The sequence below is a fragment of the Colossoma macropomum genome, unplaced genomic scaffold, assembly GCF_904425465.1.
Source record: "Colossoma macropomum unplaced genomic scaffold, Colossoma_macropomum, whole genome shotgun sequence".
Lineage (NCBI taxonomy): Eukaryota > Metazoa > Chordata > Actinopteri > Characiformes > Serrasalmidae > Colossoma > Colossoma macropomum.
Window position 1 is genome coordinate 11,955,504 of NW_023494799.1, and position 25,341 is coordinate 11,980,844.

General features: G+C 39.0%; 1 protein-coding gene across 3 annotated transcripts in view; it reads right to left on the reverse strand.

The window, feature by feature from the left end:
* palm1a (paralemmin 1a) overlaps positions 1 to 25,341 on the reverse strand; it is a 61,490-nt gene that overhangs the window by 13,087 nt on the left and 23,062 nt on the right. For 2 of the 3 annotated variants that reach the window (XM_036586022.1, XM_036586024.1), the window contains exons 2-7: positions 24,612 to 24,657; positions 22,118 to 22,198; positions 9,837 to 9,964; positions 8,824 to 8,932; positions 6,319 to 6,340; positions 4,820 to 4,903 (exon numbers count right to left, since the gene is read on the reverse strand). In XM_036586022.1, coding sequence (XP_036441915.1) covers positions 4,820 to 4,903; positions 6,319 to 6,340; positions 8,824 to 8,932; positions 9,837 to 9,964; positions 22,118 to 22,198; positions 24,612 to 24,656 — 469 coding nt within the window. In that variant the 5' untranslated portion in view covers position 24,657. The remainder of the gene's footprint in view (positions 1 to 4,819; positions 4,904 to 6,318; positions 6,341 to 8,823; positions 8,933 to 9,836; positions 9,965 to 22,117; positions 22,199 to 24,611; positions 24,658 to 25,341) is intronic. The other variant, XM_036586023.1, reaches the window with a different exon arrangement.

Sequence of the window (25,341 nt, forward strand, 5' to 3'; positions counted from 1 at the left end):
TATGAAAGTCTTAGATACATCATCACTACCTTACGATTGGTAAGCTAACCAGGTCTCAATAAAACATGCGTAATATCTGTTACAAGTTTCAAAAGACTGTTTTACAAAGAACGGCCAAAAAATATTATGTATCAATGTTAATTTAGCTTTAACATACTATAAGAAATTCCATACACTCTCAGAAAAAACGGTACGAAACTGTCACTGGGGTAGTACCTCTCTTGTAACTGGGGTGGTACCCTCAAGGGTACATCTCAGTACCTTTAGTCAGGGAACATGACTGTATCACAATCCATTGAGATTATATTAGTTGTATTGACTCCAAACACAGGCTTTTTATGTTATTGTTCTATTTTAAAATATTAGGTCATGAAAAGACACAAATATGTACTTTTCCACTGGGAAAAACATATTTAACAAGCCTTTACCCTTTAACAAGCGAAAGTTTTATTACACACTTCTATAACCTAAGAACAGCTCCATTAGTTTGCATTGAAGTCCCTATAGTTACTGAATAATAAGCCTTTGTATGAAATAAACCTGGAATGTTAAGGGGTTAAAACCACTGTTGTACCTTTGAGAGTACATTTACATTGTTTGTACCTTGATGAATGGAAAATGTACCTGCACAGAACCTTTATTTCTAACAGTGTAGGGGCGTAAATTAGCATCATCATAAAAGTTTGTTCTTGTTTTTGATCAAGTTTTGACAGTTATGGCCAGTCATGGTTCACCATGAACTATTTCATAGAATAGAACAGTATTATGAATATCTTTTTTTTATCTATTAATATCCAATACTGATACAGGTATAGAGGATATTTCACCCAGCAAAACCCAGAACGCTGTAGTTATAAGTGATTAACCTAAAACTAATACTACAGTTTTGTCTGTCCTGAGCTCAATATGCTATTACCCTTGGCACATAAGCCTGAATACAACTGCAAGCAATTATTTTCTATGGCATGGCTTCAAATACACTCATATTACAGCGCCCTCCAGATTTGTTTTTACTTTGAAGAATTCTGCTCACTGTAAGCTTAGATTTCTCTCATACTTACAGTGTAAGATTGAGCTGATAACACAACAAAGACACTTTTTCATAGGCCTTTTTCTCATATTCTTTAAGGGTGCCAGGAATCCCGGAGGGCAGTGTACTGTGTAATGAGTATCCCTGTGATTATTATGGATGGCATTGTAATATAGGATTAGGTCACAGAGAGATAAATGTTGTGTAGACTGCAATCATGACTTCAATTACAGAGCTGCTGCCAGTGGCCCGTTTTCTAAAGGTTACTTCGTTAAGTATTGTGTCCTGCAGGTCTCATGCTGCCATGACGACAGTTAAGCGAGCAGCACCGAGGTTGCCTTTTCAATGGAGCGCGGCTGCCATGGCAACCTCATCTTTTCTGAAAGAATCTGCCTAAAAATAACTTTGCTATTAATTCCCATTCGGCTCTTCAAACTTGGTGGTTGTAAGTGAGGGACGGTTTGATGTGAGCGTGAGGTTTTACTGACTGGACACACCAAAACACACGCATACGTGCAGACAAAGGCTTGAAAGACAGAGAGAATTAGCAGACACAATATTAGATGAAATACACATGATTAGTAGCTCTGTTTTGGACGCTTAACCCACAGAGACAGAAGACAGTATCTGAGAGCCTGAAACATTTCAGCAAGTAAAAAACCACAAACAATACATAAATAAATATATGGCATTATTATAGGAAATAATGGCCCTTATTCATCAAAGTTGTGCTCAAATCTGACTGTAAAACGAGAAAAAATTATCATAACAAGATAGATAGAAAATAATAACAACACTAATAGTTTGTGCACATCCAGTACAAAACTGGATGTACTTATTTTACATGCATACTGATATAAACAAATGCTGTAACTATTCCATGTAACATTTACACACATATTACACTGTGCTTTTGTTTTATACTGAGGAAAATAATCACACTACACAACCACATCATTCTACCATCTTAGAAAACTGAGACATTTTGTTTCTTACAGTCTATCTAGTTGTCAAACACGTCATACAAAATTTTCATGAATCAAACTCAGAGTAGTTCATACATCATTAAATGCGGTCAACTCTGTGCTCTTTTTACGCAACTCTGATGAATCAGGGACACTGTATATTATAATAAGTAAATAATGCATAAGCCAATGCACATGCTTTTTCAATGTTAACCTATTTCAATAAATATAATGTTTACAAATATGGCACTGCATACTGAACGTGACACAACAATGAGTATGTTTACATGCACTCATTAATTTATCCAATCATAATCGGATTTTTGCAGACCAGTGTAAGGTCTAGAAATCTGAGAGAGCTGGATTTTAGCTCAGTAATCGGGTTTTCTCAGTGCATGTAAACTCTTACTCGGATTTCTTTCGGATTTCTCAGTCTGCGCATGTGTGAAACAGACTGCTGTACCAGAAATCAGCAAGCAGCGTTGCCGCGAGACGCAGCAAAACACTTTTGGAGTGATGCCGAAACCAACTACATGCTTTACGAAATAAAGGATTTAAATATTCTTCATCTTCTAGATGATGTATGTTCATATTTTCAAATAAAGTGGCATGGTGTTTAAAAAAAAAGCCACAGTATGAAGTTCAATTTTAACATTACGTTTACGCCACGTCTTCTTTTGTGAGTTTACCCGTTAGCATGTAAACGCGTTGATCGGATTACTGACAGAATCAGATTTTCTGCAGTTATCAGATTAAGTGCATGTAAACACACTCAGTGTGAATATTTTCATATCAAAACTACACACACACCAAATTCAATTTTTATGGAATTTCACTGAGTTGTTGGCGTTGAGCCAAAAAAAACAAGCAGAATTCCCAAGGAAATGATATCCTTTGTTGAAAATGGACACATAGCACTGGAAACGCTACTTTCCATTTTAGAAAATAAAGAAGCAGGGAGAGGTTCACCTCTTTCAGAAGTTAAATCTTTATGAGAGCTTTCATATACAGCTCAGATGTCTGTAACCAAAGTCCTTACAGGAAAGCCTGGTCAATCGACGGCCATCTTGGCAACGCCCCCGGGCAGTTATGTCCACTCGTACAAGACCAGACGCCTATCAAGCCATGGTTCAACATTTTTAAAATCAGTTCTAAAACCTGACAAAACCAGCATAAATACTTAAAATGTTTGGCTTAAATTATTTCCAGTAACCCACATATCTCCAAAATAAGTAGGAGCTTTCCTCACTTGTGGCTTAAACAGCAAGCTGATTGGCTCATTTTGTTCAAGGATGGGATTTTCCTTGTAAACAGACGTTATGTTGAGCAGTACGAGCTTTCGCAGTGACCCATCTCTTCGTTTATAACATGTCTGCTGTAATTCAGTTTGAGCCACTCTTGAAGATGCCAACTCCATTCATGACAAAGCAGAGGACAAACTTATTCTTCTGACGTTTGAGAGAAAGTTCTAGTTGCTGGGACACAGCTGATCTCTCAGCTTGGTTGACACAGGCCATCATTAATCACTGAATTCACATCACTGGCAAAAATGAGCAAAAACTGGACAGATGTCCACAAAATCATGTTTGGTGTGCAAGACATCATCAGTTATATAGGTGCCCTAATTACAGGATTACCTCATGTACACAACGACTAAACTCTAACTGAAGACAAGTTGTAGTATACAACTAGTCCATATCCATAAGTCTGTACATCTAATGGTAGCTTACTTTTCAATAAGCTTTCATTTAAACAGCGCTTCAGCACTGTTGTACCGTCCCAATGAATCAACCTGCTGAATACCACACTCAGCATGGTTCCTACACACATAGAGGCACTGCTGTAGAACTAATGAGCGCCTCTCTTTCCCAGGGTAGTCCCAGTGCCCTCAGAGGCCCTTCACTACCTCACAGCCCTTAATTTCTCTCTCCCCTCCAGGCTTCTATGTCACAGATTAAAGTAAATGTTTGATTAAGAAGCCAAAGGGCCTCTCAGCAGTGAAGAGGCCCCATGATACAGCAGTCAGATACTGCTGACCATTTGAAGCCATTTCAAAAGAATGAGCAACAAAACACTCTAAATGATAATGTTTCTAAAGGACGATCTGTTAAACACTTCAAATAAACTCGAATAACTAAGCTGTAAATCTTTGATGTCACACCGATTTGATTATGCTTCATTTCAAACTTCACAACAATTTGATTTGTTTATTTTGAGTACAATTTGGAATTATTACAATTATAAATACACTGAATACACAAATGTAACACATAGTAAAAGAATATAAACAATATAGCCAAAAAAAAAACACCTGCCTTTTTTTGTCCATTTTGAAGGGGAATTCCACCAAGATTTCTGCATAATTCAGTCATTTGGACATAAAGAAGGTCATTCAGAGTGGTTTAATATGAAATGGCTCATTGTAGAGAAAATTACAGACTTAGATTCAGGCGATGTAATGTCTACAATGCAAATATAGCCATATTCACTCTCCCAAAATGACCAGTTTTCATATGTAAGGTTGACAATGGTAAAACAGTGAAGTAAGTAAGTTTCCTTTGGGCAATATTTTGCCTTATAACGCCTTATTACAACTCTGACTCTGTAAGAAAAGAGTATTTCACATCAAACCACTCTAAATGATTGTGTTTCGATCTCTAAGAATGAATTGTGCACTGAATATTAGCAATTATAATCAACATTTCAAAGTCAATGCATGTGAACAGCATCAGCCCAGGTTATGCTCTCCTTTTTAAACTAAATGATACATAATGCAGAGCGAGTTGAGACGTGAAGGATGTGTCTCTGCATGAGCCACACTCACCTGCTCTCATCATGTCAGAGTCACCTCTGGATTTCTCCAGACGAGGGCTGACGTGAACTTTGACCTCTTTGATCTCTCTGACCACTAATGAAGGTCATGAAACAAGGACATGAGGAGTGGAAGAGGACAGAGAGTGATAAAAGACAGAAAGAGAGAGGGAAAATGCCCAGACACACACTGTATGCTGCAGCAACATGATGAAGAAGGTCCTCCTGTGCCTTTAAGAGCACAGATGTAAGTTTTGACTTAATTACCCACCATTTGTCTGCTTAGTGACTCATTCATTAGCTTCTTCAATGCTCAGTCTGGCTTTTCCTTCATTTTGCTTTGTAGAAAAAGCTCTAACAATGTCAGTGTGAAAGTATGGAACCTTAACACATCCCCAAGATGACAAATAACATAACATAGCTCAAAATATGTTCTTGAACCTGAGTGAAGAGGGGTGTCTATTAGAGATGGCACAAAATACGAGATTACATACCAAAAAAGGAATGAATCTAATGAATTCTGTAACAAATGTAGATTTTTTAGTGGGCAATATAACCATATTTTTTGTATCGTGATAAATTGTTTCAATATGCCACAATATGCTTTTCTGAGCATATCATGGATATAGTCAGCACACAACACTGACTTAAAGAGCATAACTGAATGAAGTTGCTCTGTTAATTATCTAATCTTTAGCCCTATTTTTGAGTCTGATCGCTGGTAATGCCACAGCCATCCACGGCAGGGAGTATAAGACAGCATAACTGGCCTCCCTCTCTCTCTGGGTGGCTGGAATGGCCCTTCCTCTTCCCCCATCACCCAGCGCAATGCTACCCAATGCGAATGTGTGTTAGCTGACATAACAGAATTGGTAGTTAGCATTCTCCTTCAAGCGCGTTGAGCTGGGTTGTGTTAGTGGCAATTCTGAAAAAAATGTGGTGGCGCTTCACATGTGTTGGAGGAAGCTGGTGCTAATCTTTACCCTCTCAGCTTGGTAGCATTGTGTGAAAGGGGGAGACCTAACTGGAGAGTGGGAATGAAAAAAAAATTGGCAGTGACTAAATTAGGGTTTAAAAAGAAATAAAATAAAACCAATAATAGTTTTAACAGTATTTTTTATTACTGTATTACTTAAACCTCAGAAAAAATAAATAACATAAAATATACACATATTGTGTGTTGGGAAAATGTCTTCAAGTATTGTGATACTGTATTTTTACATATTGCCCACTCCTTGATTATACTACAATTGTCATCTGTAAGTGTTGTACTAGTGTCTGGATATCTCTGCTCCATTGCAGGACGTCCTCACTGCTCAGGTACTTTCTACCTGATGTTCTGCTTCTGTAATAGACTCTCATACAGGCGCCCTGACACCAATCAATTGACGCTGCATGTTTTCAGTACACTGAGTACACTTTTTACACATTATTTGGAAAAACCGTTACTGATGAGTTAATGAACATGCGACTATAGTACAACATAGTCATAATGGAGTAAGAACGAGTTACCTTTTATAGAGTCTTCAATAACCTGAGAGGAAAGAGAGAAAAGAGAGATAGAGAGAGAGGAGAGAGAAAGTGAGAGTTATTCCAAATTTATACTCAAATTAGTCTCCTCTCAAAGTATTTCTGACAATTCTAACTTTTATACACTACTAAGAATTGACAATGACAAATCTTTATTGCAACATTCAGTGCTACTTGACATAAGCAGTTGCCCACCAGGGGGCCCTCTAACAATTTTTAGGTTACCTTACCATTACGCTGTCTAAGATGCTCGAGTGAGGGGAGAAAAGCAGCTGATTAATGGTGCCTCAAAAAAGAGTGCACATTTAAAGATATAGACATACTGTTTTTTTTCGTTAGTGTCCAATCATCAATTATACACAAATTAGCCAGTTATAAATTTATATAATTTAGACCACTTGTGGTTGTCACTGGCAATAGTTATCTCCTAACTTTACAGTACATCAGACAGCAAGCTAATTGTTTTGTTTATACTGTTATTAATTTATTAATTTGATCATTTATTTGGCAAAAAATCTTGCCTAAGTTCCCCAAAAAGTTTGACCCAGTTTATTCTCTGTTGGGAAAACTAGCCTTAAACATTATATTAAGAAGGAATTCCATCGGTAATGTTCTTTACAATGCTCCATTTTACATCAGACCATCCTGAATGACTTTGTTTACATCTTGCAGAATTACGCAGAAATTTTAAAAATAGGAGGAGCTCCCCTTTTAGCAAACAGTCATCAGCATGTTTTATCATTTTGTTTTGTTTTTTGTTTTTTTTTCTTTGCAAGTCAGTAGCAGTCCAGCACATCCAGCTAGGAGGTGTAGTATGTAGGTGTTTAACAGCAAAGTGAGTCATTCAGCTCAGCATCTCGACTGTTTTGCTGGGGCCAGTTTGAAATAAGTATAAATGGATATAAACAGCAGGTCACATGACAAAGGAGCTGCACTCCACTATAATTAACTGAAAGGCTGCAGGAGACTGAGAGTACTCAGTAAATCTCAGTAAATGACTGTGTGAAATCTTTGTCATGCTGATAAGTGCTTATAAGGAAAGGCCTTCTACTGCAAACTGTACAGCGTTTCTGAACAGGCATGTTCAAGGCAGCACTATATAAGATTTACTTGTCAAGACTAAAAGACGTTATGTTGAGTCAGGGGGAAAAACATCAAAATATGGAATACATACACTGTTGCAATTCACTCTGTAAAGCCTGAAATAGTAATTTTAGAAGTCAGAGGTGTCGGATCAGAGTTTTTTGGTTCACGTCATACATATTTTGTATTAATGTCACACGCTCAGGCTCAAAATGAAGGTCCGGCTCAATGTTTACACTCTATTTGGAAGAAAAATAATTAAATTTAAGCTGAAAATGGTTCTGATTTTTAATGAACTGCATCAGCCAGTGTGCATCCAAAAAAGAAAAATAGCCCTGCACCTCCCTGCCATATCAGCTCACCATATCACATGACCCATCCGCCTGTAGTCTGGTAATTAACAACGGTTAAAAGATCTACTTACAAAATCTGCTTAGGAAGAATCAGACAAGAAAACATTAGATATACTGATGCAGTCTCTGGTGATGGGGAAGTGGATATTGATCAGCACAGGAAAGCACAATCAGAGGCCATAATTACAGATGTAAGCAGGCTTTTCTTCTAGCGGCTGCTTTTGAAATACTACTGACACGCCTGTGTTAAGCCATTAGGGGTTTGTCTGTAAGGTCACGGTCTGTCAATTGTCTGTCAATTATTACACTTTTGGCCAGTGCATGCCTGATCTCACCCTAGACAGTTCAGATGGTCCATGGAGAAGGCAAAACCAAGGGCAATGATGGGCCTTAACATGATATATTAGGGTCTTTTTTACCTACCAGAGGAGGCCTATGGGCCTACAAAACTGTTCAGCAGCACAGCCTGAGAGCGCAAAGCATTGTACGCTCAACAAGCAATCTGTCAAAGCATCTAACCTAATCACTAATATGAAACTGAAGGATGCAGTGCTGCTGAAGAGAGGGCCTCATTTACCAACCATTCTTCAGAAGAAATTTCTTCTTAAAACCACTTATTCAGTTTTCACAAAGATTCTGACCTTCACCAATGTTTTCTTAGTTGGGATTTGTTCTTAGGTAAGAACAGAATCTACACACATTCAAGAGCACAAAGGAGCAAACAGTTCTGCGGTTTAAAAACACGTCATGAATCTGACAGACTCTTCCTTAGGACCTTTCTCAAGAACACATTTAAGAAAAAACTTAGATATTAGTGAATGAGGCTCAACCTCACCCAGAAAGACCAGACTTGATTTTCATTCAGGAACTGCACTGTAAGCTCACTGTAAGTTTGAACTGTTTCCACTGGCTAGGTTATCAGTTAGTGGCTGATAGCAACAGATGGACTACAGTCAGTAACTGTACATTACCAATAAACTGGTAACTCAGCGTGTGGTGAACCTGCTGTGTGTTGTGAGTGTGACTGCAGGAACGAAGCGCTGAGACTCACTTTGTTGTCCACAGATTTGACTTCCTCTTGCTGGGCCACGTCTGACAGGCTTTCTTTGGTGGACGTTGCGGACACACCTGTCTCCAACTCCTCCAGTTCCTGTTCCAGCCTAGAGCAGGAAAACAACATAAAATGAGAGAGGGCTGGAGGGAATCCATCACCAAAATGACATGTAAAGCCATTTATCTGGACAGCAAGCATTTGTTAGTAATATTAGAATATAAATAAACAATATGTTGTGATTCCATGTGTGCACAGTACTTTATATATATATACTCCAAATTATGGAACTCCAGACTTTGCCAACACAGCGTACCTTATTGTGCCTCAAGCATGAAGCATTAGCATTAGCTAGAAAACAGCAGCAAAGCTAACTTAGTTAAAGAACACTTAACCAATTGTTGACTCCATACTTTTGAACACCAGGGTATGTCTAAAAACACCTGAAAAATACTCATGGCAGACCAACACAAACATTTAAAATGTAACGTCCTTTTAAAGACGACATCAATTAATGATAAAAAGCCCTTTGTGTCCCAGACGAGGGCGAGGCAGAGGCTATGCTCACTGAAAAACTACCGTGCAGACAACTGTCCTATAAAAAGTGAAGTTAATATGATACCTTCATCAACCTCTATTTTCACACTAAGTCCTATAGGGGACAATAGCTCTCCAGCATTACTCATTCAGTGGCATGCCCCTCTGGAGCCAAAGCCCTGCTCTGAGCCCTGGCTGCCACAGCACAAGAGGAGGAATTTAATCAGGCCGATGGAGAACCACGCTGACCCGCCTGCCGGGGGAAGATTGATGCCACTGTTTCACTATCAGGAAAAAACGGAGCAGGAGCGGCTACTGGACCCACACTCTGCTGCAGAGACTGATGAATCCAGCTTCAGACTCCCATCGTTGATGAATCCAGCTTCAGACTCTCATTGTTACTACTGAACTATGGACCCCTTTTTCTGACTGTTTCGTGAGGCATTTCATCCAAACACTTGGACTAATTAGCGTACCTCATAATAGCCTCCTCAAGTCCTTTAGTCTTGGCCTCGTCTTCTTGAAGCTGCTTCTTCGCTTCGTCTTCCTCCGAGCCAGCAGAGGGTGCTCCATCCAGCAGCCATCTCTCCCTTAATGCCTTTGACTGATGGAAAAAACAAATATATATAAAATTAGTCTATTAAATATTGCATTGCTACATTAAGAACAAGCAAAGGCTTTCGTTGTTGATTATATTATTAATCAAGTAATCTACCAATAGAGTAATCAAAGTCCAAACAATAAAAATGGACTGAACTGAACTATGTGGCAAAAAACATAAAAACGGGTGTGCCCATCAGACTCTTACCACAAGAGAGACCAACAGGAGAATGTGTTGTCATTCTGTTATAAATCATATTAGGAACTCCTGTTCTAAGCTGGTTTTCTCAATGAAAAAAATGATAGTGATAAAATTTCCAAAGCTGATATGTTTTCCCATATAGACGTTCGTTCTCTGAACATTGCTGGATTCTCTGAATTATGAGGTTGTTAAGAAGCCAAAATATGACAATTGCAACACGCAAGCTAAGACTGCAGTGCACTGAACTGAAATCATAATACTGCCTCAGTATTATTACTAGTATCTCACCAAAATACCCCACAAAAACCACCAAGTTCTGTCAAATGTGGTGGTTAAGATGCTTTGGCAGCAGTAGCCTAAGGTTTGAGTAGATGGAGTAAACAGTACATACTTTCATGTGACGTCAGTTCAATGTACAAGACTGTGAGCTTGCTTGTATCAGCTATGTAGTATTATTAACATTCTGACTCCTAAACAAACTCATAATTCAGAGGATTCAGTGACGTTTGGGGGGAAATTGTACACAGGACAAAAAATATCAGGTTTGGAACATTTTCACTACAGGGAAGCAACCAAGATGATTTTTGAAAATGCTGTTCATTTTTCTTAAAGAGAGAATCTGCTTAGACCTGGAGCTCCTAATAGGGGCAAGGCAACAACTTCAGAATAGCACACAACTTCAGAGGCCTATATGCATTACTCTTATGCAAAGTGCCAAAGAATCACTGGTGATTCTGAAGTGGTCAAATTTTATTTCACTAAGGAATCATGGCAGCCCTCATATACTTCTTTACAGACAGAAATATTCTAAAATAAAATTTTGTTGCAGCTAATGCCATCATTGTAAAGTGGGCCATATAATTATATTTAGTTATTATAGATATATATCGCTGCTGTCGGACCAAAACCTTGTATCTCCATTTTTGTTTTTCAGTTTTTGACATAATTTGAAAATACTTGTTGTTCTTTACATTGTGCGTAAATATCATGAAGAATGGACCAAAAGAAATGACCCAAAATGACTTGGAAAAAAGTCTGGTTCCAATGACTTACATTAAAAGTAAAGTAGGTTTTTTCCTTCTCCTGTAAAGTGACCATTTTGGAGATATGAGGTTTTCTTCCGACAACAATATGCTTTGAGGATATAACAAATATCTTCAGTACTTACAGAAGCCTGCCCATATGCACGTTTCATTAAAATAATTAGTCTGCTTTTTTGCCCATTCCAACTTACCAAACCTCAGGAAAACAAAATATTGTGATGCATAAAATATCCTAGAATTTCACAATGTATAGATTCATTACAGACAGCCCATCTGAGGGAAATCTCCATTCTTCTGGCTATTTTAGGTAACTGGTGCTGAAAATTGGATTGTTAAAACTTGGTACTGTGTTGTCTTGACAGCTAATCTGTGCTGAGCATCTTTTGGCTCTCTGAGTTACAAGGATTTGCTGCCTGACAGCAAAAGCAGTCTGCGGTAAGCGCTCGATTAGCTTTCAGCACACTGAGGTAAGCTAATGCATCCCCTTCCTATGAAGACGAGCCATTAAGAATTGCAGATGCCAGCTGAGCCCCCAGCATCCTGAACCCACAAACGTTCCTCTGAGAGAGCCGTGTCAGACACTGGGCGGGGCGCTAACAGTGCCTGCTAAGCTGGTAAGTGCTGAATGCTCCAAACAGCAGATCCAAGATCAGCTCTTGGAAGCCTCTGCTGATTTCAACAATGACAATCAAGATGTGTAAAGTGGACACTGGTCAGCAGCTTAAGCAGGCAACGTGCATCTATTCCCCTGTCAACTGGCAGACATTTGAGCCACTGCTGGTCCGGCATCAACTGGCTGGGGAAAAAAGCGCAGGCAGGAAATGGCCATTCATTTGAGAATAATGCAGTGGACAGGCTCGATCAGACATTCAGGACCCAACAGCAGTCCTGGGCCTGATTCCATCTCACTTCCAGTAATCCAGAGACTGGCATGGCTGAACATTCACAACTACATACTAGGGATGCATAACCCAACAGTACATCTCTATACAATGAATCTACACACATACAGATCTATTTCATTCAAACCAAATGAGCTTCTTAACCTAAATACATAAAAAAATCATACTCAGCAAAACAAATATGAGCAGTATTTGACATCTAAAGTACATTCTTCACGAATACTGTGAAAAAAAAAGGTTAAAAAAAAATAAACTGGTTTGAATTTATATGGGGGGATATGCAGTTTCCCCACACTGTTTATTTGGGAGGCTTAGTTGTAACACGGTGTTAAAACTAACCCCGTCGTTTGGAGGCTGATGATGTTTATATTCTTCAAAATTACAGACACTAAGAAGATGATTAAAACAAAATACAGTTGGGTCCATAAATATGTGGATGTCAACGAAAGTTATTGTTATTTTGGATGCCTACATAAGCTACTAGAGTTGAAGTTAAATAAAGAATTTGAGCTCAAAGTGCAGACTACCAGCTTTAATTTGAGAGCAATGTTATTTAAATCCAAGTCGTCTAAACCAGGGGTCGAACTCAAATGTAAAGAAGAGCCATTTTGTCCTTTTAACAAAAGTCAAACCACCTTGGGAGCCACAACATTTTATGTCCATTTTACCATCTTGGCTGTAAATATATCTCAGTATATGCTAATGTACTAATACAGGCCAAAAAATGTAAAATAAACGAAAAATGCAGACTTACTTTGCTCTGCTTTGAGCTTTAGCTCAGCTGTAGCTGCTTTTCTCGCATCTCCGGCAGGAAACTTTTCCACAAAAGTGAAATAGTTTCTTGTAAAATGTCTCTCAACGTTCGACTTCTTTATGGGGCTGAAGTCGCTTCTCGTTCGCCAGCTTCTTGTTTGAATTTTCCTGTTCCACCTTAAAAGGTGCCTCAAGCGCCAGGACGCTGCACTATTTAAGGTGGAACGGGAAAATCTGAGCGAGAAGCTGACTTTAGACTGGCGACTTTTTAGTGTTTGCCAGTTTCTCATTAAACGTATCAGGAAACCAGTTGGAGCGCTTATAAATGCAAGTACGTCCGTTTGTCTCCAAATGATCTTTGCCGTTTTGTTAACTACTAGCTATGCGAGACTTATCTGCATTGCTATCTGACCAACAGTCCGCGCACAATCTTCAGGGTCAAAGGGTTACGCATTAACTCCAGCGTTTAAGACCATTTATTGTTAAAACTGTGTTTGAACGATCAGCAGAGCTTTATTTTACTGCAAAGGACGATTTTATTTTTACCTAAAAATCTAACTCTGCTGTGGAGCCTCAACAGGGCAGTAAAAGAGCCACATGTTGCTGACCCCTGACCTAAACAGTGTAGGAATTAAACGTTTATAGGTTCCAGACTTCAGTCATTGACTGCAAATGATTTGCAACCAAGTATTACAAATAAAATAATTTATGATTGTTAGTTCGTCCAATTTCTTTTGAGCCCATGAAACAGGGTGAAGGAGGTATAGGTACGGATGTAAATACCCTGAAATTAAAGAGCTGATGCACTTTGAGCTCATATTCATTATTTAAGTTCAACTCCAGTATCCTGTAGTAGACAACTAAAATTAAAATTTTGTGTATTTCAGCATTCAAATATTAATGGACCTCACTGTAGATGTGAATACTGTGTGCTATACACACAATTTGGTGATTAGAGGACTTTAGAGGAAAAAAATTGTCCTTTCATGGTGCAAAATAATGGTTAAGGAAATAAATAATGGTTAAAGAAATATCTGTCCGACTGGTGTCTTAACTTTGCAGACAGTGTTAAGGGGGGATACAAGATGGTGACCAAAATCTACTTAAATCTGTTGAACTACATAAAAAAACGTGTTCCATTTTACAGCGCATTAGGTGGTGCTCTGTGATTATAGTACTGCACACTGTGATTATGATGTATCTCACAATGCATTAAAAATCAACAGTAAGATCAGTTTGCACTATTTTGACCAAGATAACTTACTTTGCTGGATGACTTGAATACACTGATTCACAAAAAAGACCCTCAGACACGCTCAAAAGTATGATTAGTTAAGATGCTCACAGCAAACAGTAAAAAGATATGATTGGTTAGAGGGCTCGTTTGTATATTACTGTGATATCAGTACTGCAAAAGCCAATATCATTATAACATTTAACAAATCAAATATTGTGCAAACCTGCTACACAATTCTGAGCTGAGACCGACTCAAATTAAGAGGTTTCGTAATCAAAACCACAATCCAAGTTGATATTGGGCAACTATAAATGATAAAGTGAGGGTCCAGAACTGTGCAATAGATGGTTATTTTCTGCACCAGTTGCTGCTACAAATATGTAAAACAAGAGTAAAAAAAGAGTAAATATTAAAACTGTCACATAATCCTTCAAACAGAAAATAGAACCCAGCGCACGTACAATGGAATACTTTGCTCAATCAAACCGAGTTGTATTTTTTGGCCACAGGTCAGCCCCTGGAGGCTTCTTGGCATAATACACAATGCATTGCAGGCCATGGACATTCTTGCCTCTCCCAGCTGTTCCTGATCAAGATTTTGTAAATGTCAGTCTGCTTCCTCACACACAGCCAGTAACACATCTCTCAGAGTAAAACAGAACATTTTGATTTATGCCCAACAGTTTCCACCGCCTGCTCTTGGGTAAATACTACTTTGTAAGCCACACTTCTCTTATATTCTGAGATATAAATTATTGTGACATAAAAGATTGAGACTTGGAGCTCTAAAGGTGAGAACAGAGATGTGAACATGAAAGTTTCCCATCGTGATGGCCAGAATTATCAGTTTTCTGTATTATGGTGGTAACTGTTCAAATATACTGAAACTGTTTCATACGAAACATTTCTCCACGGGTATTATGACGATAGACTTTTCACTGAAACTTTTATGGCAATTTTAGAAATCAACTGCAATTCAACAGTATTTGAAATCATCACTAGCACCACTACTGTTTGCTGTTTATAATGATGCAAACATGCTCCATTCTTTGCATTCTGTAGCAGTAAGTTACATAACTAATATGAAAACAGGCTCTCACAGGCTAAAATTCCTGATAATCAGTAATATCAGTTAATAACATTTAGAGATGAATCTGACGTAGACTTTTTCTTAGGACCTTTCTCAAGAACACATTTAAGAAAAAACTTAGGAAGATATTGAATGAGGCCCAATGAGCTGTCGGAACTCTATACTTAACTCTTTTCTTCTCCAATCACTGCTTAGCAACCGTTAGACTATCCGCGATTACATTCGTCAAACTTTCAGTGTTTTAGCAGTGAGCAGAGGTCCTTTGAAAATACTCTGAATTTGCAGCTACAGATATTCAAAGATGTGCCAGGGGGATCAGTAACAGTGAGACCTGATACTTCAGCAGAAAAAAGAAAAAAAGCTGCATCATCCCTGTTGCTAGTGATCTGCAAACTGTCTATGTCCACATATATCAGAGGAAAGATATACACAATCAGCCATAACATTATGACCACCTCCTTGTTTCTACACTTATTGTCCATTTTATCAGCTCCACTTACTATATAGGAGCACTTTGTAGTTCTACAATAACAGACTGTAGTCCATCTGTTTCTCTGCATACTTTGTTAGCCCCCTTTTACCCTGTTCTTCAGTGGTCAGGACCCCCTCACAGAGCAGGTACTATTTGGGTGGTGGTTCATTCTCAGCACTGCAGTAACACTGACATGGTGGTGTGTTAGTGTTTGTTGTGCTGGTACGAGTGGATCAGACACAGCAGTGCTGCTGGAGTTTTTAAACACTGTGTCCACTCACTGTCCACTCTATTAGACGCACCTGCGTTGTTGGTCCACCCTGTAGATGTAAAGCCAGAGACGATAGCTCATCTCTTGCTGTACAGTATGAGCTAATCATCCTCTACTCCTTCATCAGTGGTCACAGGACGCTGCCCACAGGACGCTGTTGGCTGGATATTTTTGGGTGGTGGACTATTCTTAGTCCAGCAGTGACACTGAGGTGTTTAAAAACTCCAGCAGAACTGCTGTGTCTGATCCACTCAGACCAGCGCAACACACACTAACACACCACCACCACGTCAGTGTTACTGCAGTGCTGAGAATGATCCACCACCTAAATAGTACCTGCTCTGTGAGGATCCATGGGGGCCCTGACCACTGAAGAACAGGGTAAAAGGGGGCTAACAAAGTATGCAGAGAAACAGATGGACTACAGTCTGTAATTGTAGAACTACAAAGTGCACCTATATAGTAAGCAGAGCTGATAAAATGGACAATGAGCGTAGAAACAAGGTCATAATATTATGCCTGATCGGTGTAACGTTAAATGAAAAAAAAAACATTTTACACTCCTGCCTTGGCTTTATGCATCAGTTTAGGATGCTTGATGGTTTGGCAAAGCAGGTGGAGCGTGCCAGCGTTGTGTGCGCACCTTCATTAAAAAAACAATGGTTTCCAGTTTTAGGTTGCTGATTTTTTAGGCAGCAAAATGACAATGTCAATTTCCCTTGTAGGATCAATAAAGTACAATAAAAAAAATAGAAATGAAAATGAGGAACAATGCAAATGAAGCACCTAGCCTTACAACTTCGAATATCAGATTTGCCTGAAATTGATATCCTTAATATCACTTCTTGCTGTTTACTTTTCAGGTTTTTGTGTTTTGCTTTGTTCTCAGTCTTCAAGACAACAGCTGTGCTGTGCGGTTTCTTGTGCTAAATATCTCTTGCAATTTATTTAATACTCCCATAAGAGCCGCTGTGGGAGAGTGCAGTTCACATGCACACATACACATATGCGAACACGCCCTCCTCACTGATACAACGAGATCTAAAATAGAAGACAAAGTATCATAAGTCCCACCCCCCTCATATGCATGTGCTTATCCATGGTTCTAAAATGGCAAAATGAACCAGGATGAAAAGCTTTTCATCGACACTTTGACGGCCGATGCTCAAGGTTTCAAGTGACATCATGCGGTCTATAGAACTGAACTCATTACATAATCAGTCTTAAAGGTACAGTTACAAAGACACCCTGTTGGATTGTAAGGAATGAAGAGGAGGTTGAAAATGGCCATGTAAAAATGAATTATGGGGACGTAAGAGGACCTCGGGTTTAAGAAATCCTAGCCAGCATATCAATTACAATATCCTGTTACTATACGAATAGCTGTTTTAAACACAATGAGATCTAAAATAGAAGACAAAGCATCACAAGCTCCCCCACATGCATCCGGTGCCTAACCATTGTTCTAAAATGGTGAAACGAACCAGCAAAAACTGCTTTTCTTCCAACAGAGTGGTGACTGAGAACAGGACCAAAGCCTGTTACAGAGCCTACAGTCCAGTACTCTAACCCACACTGCCAATCATACCAAGACAGGCCAATTAGCTGTATTAGCATCCTGTGCTAATTAACTCCTGGGACTGTGGTCTTCCTTTAATCAGTCTGCGCTCATTAACTAGCATTTCAAAACAGAGGAAGCACTGGAGCCAGAACATATCAGCAATGCAGCCTGCTGGACAGTGACTGAGATGTGGTGTTTCACATCTGTTGTATCTGTAAATTTATTAAGAATTCAGTATCATTATATAATCCCTTATATGTAATATAAATGGACAGTTTTGGATCATTTAAATTGAAAGTTCAACACTGTAAACATCACATTTTTACACAATTCTTTGTTTTTGTGATGTCATGAAAATCAACCCACGTGTACATCTGCCTATTCAGCTCCTCCCATTCACACTTAAGTTATATGGAGTGTTGGACTGCTTTCTGAATGAGGCACAGCCAACCAGAACAGAACAGAAAGATGGCATATCAGTATCAAGTATCGGGTATCAGGTCGACATCAGCATAGAATGCCGGATCAGATATCACAGGAAAAGAGAATGAGTCCAATCCTGTAACAAATCTAGCCTGAAATACCACAAACCACAAACAAAAATGAGCCACCTCACTGCCTTTAAGGCATCAGTATTGCTTTATCTACATTTATCTCATGTAGGTTTAAACTATTCCATATATAAATGAACTACATACAAGTAAAGACTCCTGGTGGCCCCACTGTCTCAGAAAGCCCACTGCCCTCTATTCACAAAGCATTCAACTCTCTCACACTCTCACTCTCTCTCTCTCTCACTCTCTCTCTCTCTCATTTCGCATTTTGCTGACTGCGAATGCGAGCTCCATGGAAACTGCTAATGGGAGAGTTTTTGGATCTTATCTCTGGCTAACGCAGCAAAAGTCTCTCGTTGTTGGAGTTGCTCTTTAAAGTTTGATCAGTAGAATAAAAACCTTCAGCTTCTTTTACAAAATACATTTGATACAGTACCAATAAATAAATAATAATCAGTAACTTTGCAGAACAGAAAATTTTCTTTTTTGGGGATTTTTGCCCAATTTTCTCCCCAATTTAGTCATATCCCATTCCAGAAAAAATGTGTTTTCAGTGAAAGTTAAGGTAATGGGATATTCTAAGTAATTTAAGACTATTTCTATCATCCTGTTATTGCTGAAATGTTCACAAAATATAAAGGGCAGGTGTTGTTTTCCTTGAACGTAGAACAAAACGACAACAAAAAAAACCTCTTAAGAGTCCCAAACCTGGAGACACCAAAACTGAAGAACAGCAAGACCTATTTAGCAAGAGGAAGCATTGTCTGCCCCCCCCCCAACCCCCGCACCCGCACAAAACAGGATGTCCTATCACCCCCACCCCCAAAATACAGATTCTTCTTCTTCCTGTGTCTGACGGATGAGTGTCCTTGGCCCTGGCTCGCACCTCTAGAACACTTTCACACGGAGATGCCCCAAAACTGCAGCTCAATCCCTTCTTATCCTCCAGGAACCACCCCCCGCTGCGTCCAACCCAGCGCGCCACCCCCTCCTCCCATCCCCTAAAACTTTTATGACTCGCCTTAGTTCCGCCTGCCGTGTGGAGAAACACTGCCAAGAAAGCAGGCTATTTTACTGACACAGGACGGCTGGCCCAGCAAACAGCACAGCCCTCATAAATAAACAAGTAAAAGCAAAGCAAGTAAAGCTCATCGATAATACTGTGGCTTCAGCACTAAGAAAATGATACAGCAACAGTAGTTCAAACATCACCCCACCATATACTGGAGAACGATCCTGTTATTGCTGACACAACATAACACAATTATACAAGCCATCGAGACAAGCGTCTGAAAACGTTCTTTCCTGTAGGCTAGTCTGGAATTCAATTATGTATTAGCAATTTTCTTACAGATACATATAATGTTATTATAACATTACGCTAGTGCTCTACAATAGAACTGGGAGTCAGTCCCAAAGACACATTCTCTGATTCCAGGCATTTGGGAATTGGGAGATGGCTCCAACGCTTCAGACTCAATTCCATACAGAGACATTCAAATTAGAGATATTCTGCTGTTTCACATTACTGACAACATCATTAACCAATATTTCCATTGTCGACTTTTTGTTTACATTTTCTAAGTGACGTCCAACTTAGAGTAAGTTAGCCCCTCACTGTGCGCCCACACTAGCATGTGACATATGTAGCCGTGATTTAGCGACAAGCGGCAAGCGGAACGGCAACAAGCGGCAAGTCAAGTTGAAATTTTCTAAACGTTATGCAAATGAGTTATGATCATGTGAAGTGAATCTAACTGATTGGCTCAAACAAAATCCTCGGACCAATCGTAGACACGAGCCTCTGCTGTCTGAGATTTTTGTTGCTATTCCCAATAGTATCACTCAAAATATGGAAGAGAAACCTAAAAACTTGTAAACGTATAACTGCGTTTTATATTTCAAACGAATACAGTACATATTTTTACATATTCTTGTCAGAAGAGCTCGACAGTGTACATGTACACATGGGACAAAAAGAGTGGCCTCAAACACACCCACAAGAGACGATTTGACAACACAGAGTTACTCTGCGTTCACACTATCAGCGGCTTTTCGCCTCTTGTCGCCCAAATCACTCGTCACTCATCATCTGTGGGTGTTTCTGAACTCGAGTGGACCACTGGACGCCAAGCATAGGTCTACGACGGCGTTTTAGAGCCACTGTTACAAATTTAAAATAGTAGATTTCAAGAATAAAGTTGGAATATTTTGGTTTGATATTTTGGGAATAAAGACTTAATATTTCGAAAAAAGGTTTTTAGAATAAAATCGTAATATTTTGAGAATAAAGTTGTAGAATTACAACATTAAAGTGGCATTAATACCAGGAAAAGTCGCAGTATTGTGGCCAAAGGGTTTGCAAAAGGAAGGCTGCAACCTCCTCTTGTTAGAATGAGGGGCATTGAGGGGTTGGTAAAGATATACTTTCGTATCGATTTTTACCAGTAAAGAAATACTCAGTCTCCCTGTCTCCTGACACATCAGCGCCGGATTCTTTTTAGTATAAAAATGCCAAAACAGCTGTGCAGGAAACTAAAAATATTGATGGAAATATTATTTTTTTATTATTTTTTTTATTATACTTTATTCCCAAAGTCTATTATTTTTATTTTTTAACAGGGGCCCTAAAATGCCATTGTACAAGTCAGATGCGTTCCAATTAAAAATAAAAATCCTGGACAAAAATTACTTGTCTATAAATTTACTCCCTGTGTAGTGCATCAGTCAGTATGAGTAGAAAAGGCACGGCCGACATTCCTCCATCTCTAGTAAAAACAAATATCTGTAAACCAAAACAGGGTTACACCGTTTCACTGTGGTGAAGATAAAGCACAAACCACCCTGCTCAACCCATTGGTAATCGGCACATGCATAAGGTTGAACTATGTTCAACTTTATCGCACTGCCGACTCCACATCGTCCACATTTGTGTTGCCAAAGAATTTGTAGTCAGGAGAGTAGTCAAACGCTAGAGGGCGCTCTGGAGTGGGTCCAAAATGAATGAGTTAATATGGAGCACTTGAGCAAAATAATAGTTTGTAAATGCTTAAATATTTTTATATAGAGGAATGTTTTCATTTCCTCAACACAGAACTGCACACTTTAACACTGATGTTACATTTTTGAGACCTTTTGAACAGTTAAAAGACCTAATAATGCCGCCTCGCGTACGTCCACGATGTAAGTAAGCACACACTGCTTCATTCAGCCAATGAGCTGCTCCACTCGCCGAACAATCAGCACTAAAACATATAAAGTGTACAATCTGGAACAATAATGTGGCTCACAGGCGGCCTTGCCAGTACTGAAATATCTACCCACCTGAAGCTGACTGAGGAAAATCAGATAGTTTAGCTGGACAATGATAATTTATCATTCTAAACTGCCTTGCTAGAGCCAAATAAGTCCTATATTTGGAAACATCTTGTGTCCCCGAAGAACAACTAAGGTGGTAGCACATTAAGTTGATATGTCATGACCACATTATGCCTGCCATCAATCACAATAGCAGGGATGTGAGAAATGGAGGTGCTTAGGGTGCTGCAGATTTCAGGACTAAAGTTCATAATTTGCACGTAGTAAAGACTCATGTGTGCTTGTTTTAGAAAGGAGTCTGTAAATTTATATTTTCAAAGCTGCAGTAACTCTGTATTTTCATTACAGCAAGCCGAATCGCTTCCCTCACCAACTGTTGGGCACGTCGCTAAAACACAAGTAGGCTGAGGTGTAAAGAGGGAAAGTGTACTACAACTACAACTTCATAGGTTCCAAATTATTAGTGAGAAGCTGATAAAATATGTTAGATGTGTCCAGAACTATAAATAGAGCTATAGATGATTTCATAATTATTGAAAAAACCATACAACCTTGAAATAATAATATAATTAATATCCCAAATGTCTCGTATTTGAAAGGCAGTGATCAAATCTCAAGGTAGATAAACTTGACAAGACATTACTATAAACAGATCATTGAAGTATATATCATTTTAATAGTTTCTTGTAATTTCAAACTTTTGAACAGTAGTGTTTGTTCACTTTATTTGCTGTATGTTCCACAAAAGCCTTACCTTGAGGTGCTGTAGCTGTCTGCGGTCGTCCTCCAGCTGACGCTTTTTGTTCTCAATCTCTGTTTGTCTCTTTCTCTTCTCCTAAGAGCCAAATACATCATTACCAAAAACTGCTGAAAACTTATCTCACCATGTAAAGATCAATGACAAAGCAAAAAAGCAGCACTCTCTGATTGGTGGTGATACTGCCATACGCACATAATATCTTCCAGTGCAGCATGTTAGTGCTTATACTTTTCACTGATCTATGAATATAACAATATTTGAATAGTATCTGACATCGGACATACAATATTTAAACAAAAGTACTGGGTCACCCCTCCTAATTATTGAGTTCAGGTGTTTCAGCCACACTCATTGCTAACAGGTGGACAAAATTAAGCACAAATTAAGCACATAGCCATATCACAATAGAGTGATGTAAAGCACGCCACTACTGGACTCCGTGGAAACATATTCTGTGGAGTGAATCACGCTTCTCTATCTGACAGTCTGATGGACGAGTCTGCCAGAAAGAGGAGTTACCTGCATGACTGTATTGTGCCAACTGTAAAGTTTGGTGGAGGGATAATGATATGGGGTTGGTTTTCAGGGGTTGGCCTATAGGCCCCTCAGTTCCAGTGAAGGGAAATCTTAATACTTCTGCAGACCAAGACATTTTGGACGATTCTATGCTTTCAACTGTGTGGGAATAGTTTGGGGAAGAACCTTTACTGTTCCAGCATGACTGAGCCCCAGTGCACAAAGCAAGGTCCATAAAGGCATGACTGGGTGAGTCTGGTGTGGAAGAACTTGAAAGGCCTGCACAGAGTCCTGACCTCAACCCCATCAAACACCTTTGAGATGAACTAGAACGGAGATTGCGAGTCAGGCCCTCTCATCCAACATCAGTGTCTGACCTCACAAATACTCTTCTGGATGAATGGGCAAAAATTCCCAAAGACAGTCTCCAAAATCTTGTAGAAAGCTTCCCAGAACAGTGGAAGCTGTTATAGCTGAAAAAGGGGGACAAACTCCATATTAATGCCTACAGATTTAGAATGGGATGTCATAAAAGCTCCTGCAGGTGTAATGTGTAGGTATCCCAATACTTTTTTCCAAGTAGTGTAGATGTCAACTTAACATTTGCATTTTTATATGTAAATCTGCATTTATAACCTCCAAATTCTTGGCTGTCTGTCATTGGACTTCAAATAGGAAGAATCTGTATGTTTATTTCTTTATTTTTTTTTTTGCACATGCACCTTCGCGATAGCCAGATCAATACTGCTTGGGTGCATTATGTCCTTTGGGTTCCTTCCTGCAGGGAGCAGAGTGTGAGGAAGGCAGAGTGAGGACGGGGTTGGGGGCTGTGTGTATACACAGTATTGGGTGGTGCTGAGAAAAACATCACATAAAGGAGCAGGAGTCCCCCCTCTGGCACCAGGGAGAAGGATGTGGATGTGTAGACGTGACTTTATACACGCTACTGTTTACTTGCTGTTAGGCCTAAAAGAGGCCTGGGCACAAACATCAGTTTAAAGCACTCCTGATGACAAATGAAATTAAATTAATAAAGAGGGACCATTAATTCATTTTAGAGCAAAATTTAAAGCATTAAAAACAGTTGAAAAACCAAATTTACAAAGTTTTCCCCATTATCCCAAACATATATGTGACTTTTCTGTGAGGGTTAAAAAGTAGTAACAGACCTGAAACCTGAATTATTTCTGTGTTCTGTCCATTTTTATCAGTGCTGAACTGTGACAATTACCACTAGGCCTTCAGTTCAGCCCATAAACACAAAAACAAGAAAAAATACAGGATAATGCTAATTTCTTCTAGCACTCCTTTGAGATTTTAATACTGTGTTAGCGCAAAGATAACAGCAGTTCACATTTCAACCCTTTTTGGTCACTCTGGATTAAACATGTAAAGCCTGTAAAAGACATTTAATGTTTTCATGTTTTAATTCAATTTATTTTCTCAGTTGTTCCAACTCACTGTAAGTCAAAACGTGATTGGTTGTCAGTTCCACATTATATTACTACTTAATCTGACACATTAGACCTTCAGTTTCAGCTCCTGAAGCCCTCACCAATGAGAGACCATGATTAGATGTATCTACTCAAATACCACAGAGAAAAAAATCTGATTGGATAGGAATAAAGTAAAACTTTCAGACAGAAACCATCAGGCCTTCCCTGAAAAATTACAGAAGCAGCTCTTAGATGACTTAACACCAAGATTGTTTGAGGCGAGCATGTGATGATTTAGGTATTCAGTTTGCATGATACTAATTGGTGGGGTTTAAGCTTCTATCGCTTGCCAGTTACATTAGCCTTGTAGCTCCACCCCAAAATTAAAGAAGCAAAATTTAGGAGATGTCTTGGCTGAACAACTCCGTTCAAGTGGAAAATTGTGTAAATCTGATTTTTATTCAAACTCTGTGATTTGGCGAGGAGGGTGCATTCTGGGGGTCCGAGAGAACATGTGGCATGAACGTCTGACTTACTGCTATAGCCTGGAGCCTCTCCTGCTGTGACAACGCCTCAGACATCCTGCCAGAGAAAGAGAGAGAGAGAAAGAGAGTGTGAGAAACATCTTTAAGGGACACAATGGAGTGAGAGGGAAGCTGTGTTTCCCTCACTAAAGCAATCTGCTGTGTTTTCACTGCAGCATCCGGAGTTTCTGTGCATTTTCAATAATGCAGAAGAGTCTGAATGGGGAGGCATTCAGTTCCTTCCTTTTGCCTAAAGTTGATCCAGTTTCTTCACTCTGCACACCAACATGGACACCCAAAAACACACATTAGCACTATTTCACAGAGCTTCTTGCTCAATAGTTCATAATAGCAGAAAATGTATATCATGGTACAATTAAGATTCCTGGTGATTTCAGTATATAATCACCAGGAATGCAGTATACAATACACAGTATAGTGTATTTTTTCAATAATGTATATTGCTGTTGTCGGACCAAAACCTTGTATCTGCATTTTTGTCATTTTTCAGTTTTTGACATAGTTTGAAAATAGTTGTTGTCCTTTATATTGTGTGTACATTTCAAGATGAGTGGACCACAAGAAATGGCCCAGAATTACTTGGAAAAAAGTCTGGTTCCATTGACTTACACTAAAAGTAAAGCATGTTTTTTCCTGTATTTAACAGATATAAATATACAGATACAACAGATACAGATACAAAATATTTTGTATTCGGTGAAATTACAGATGCATTGATACT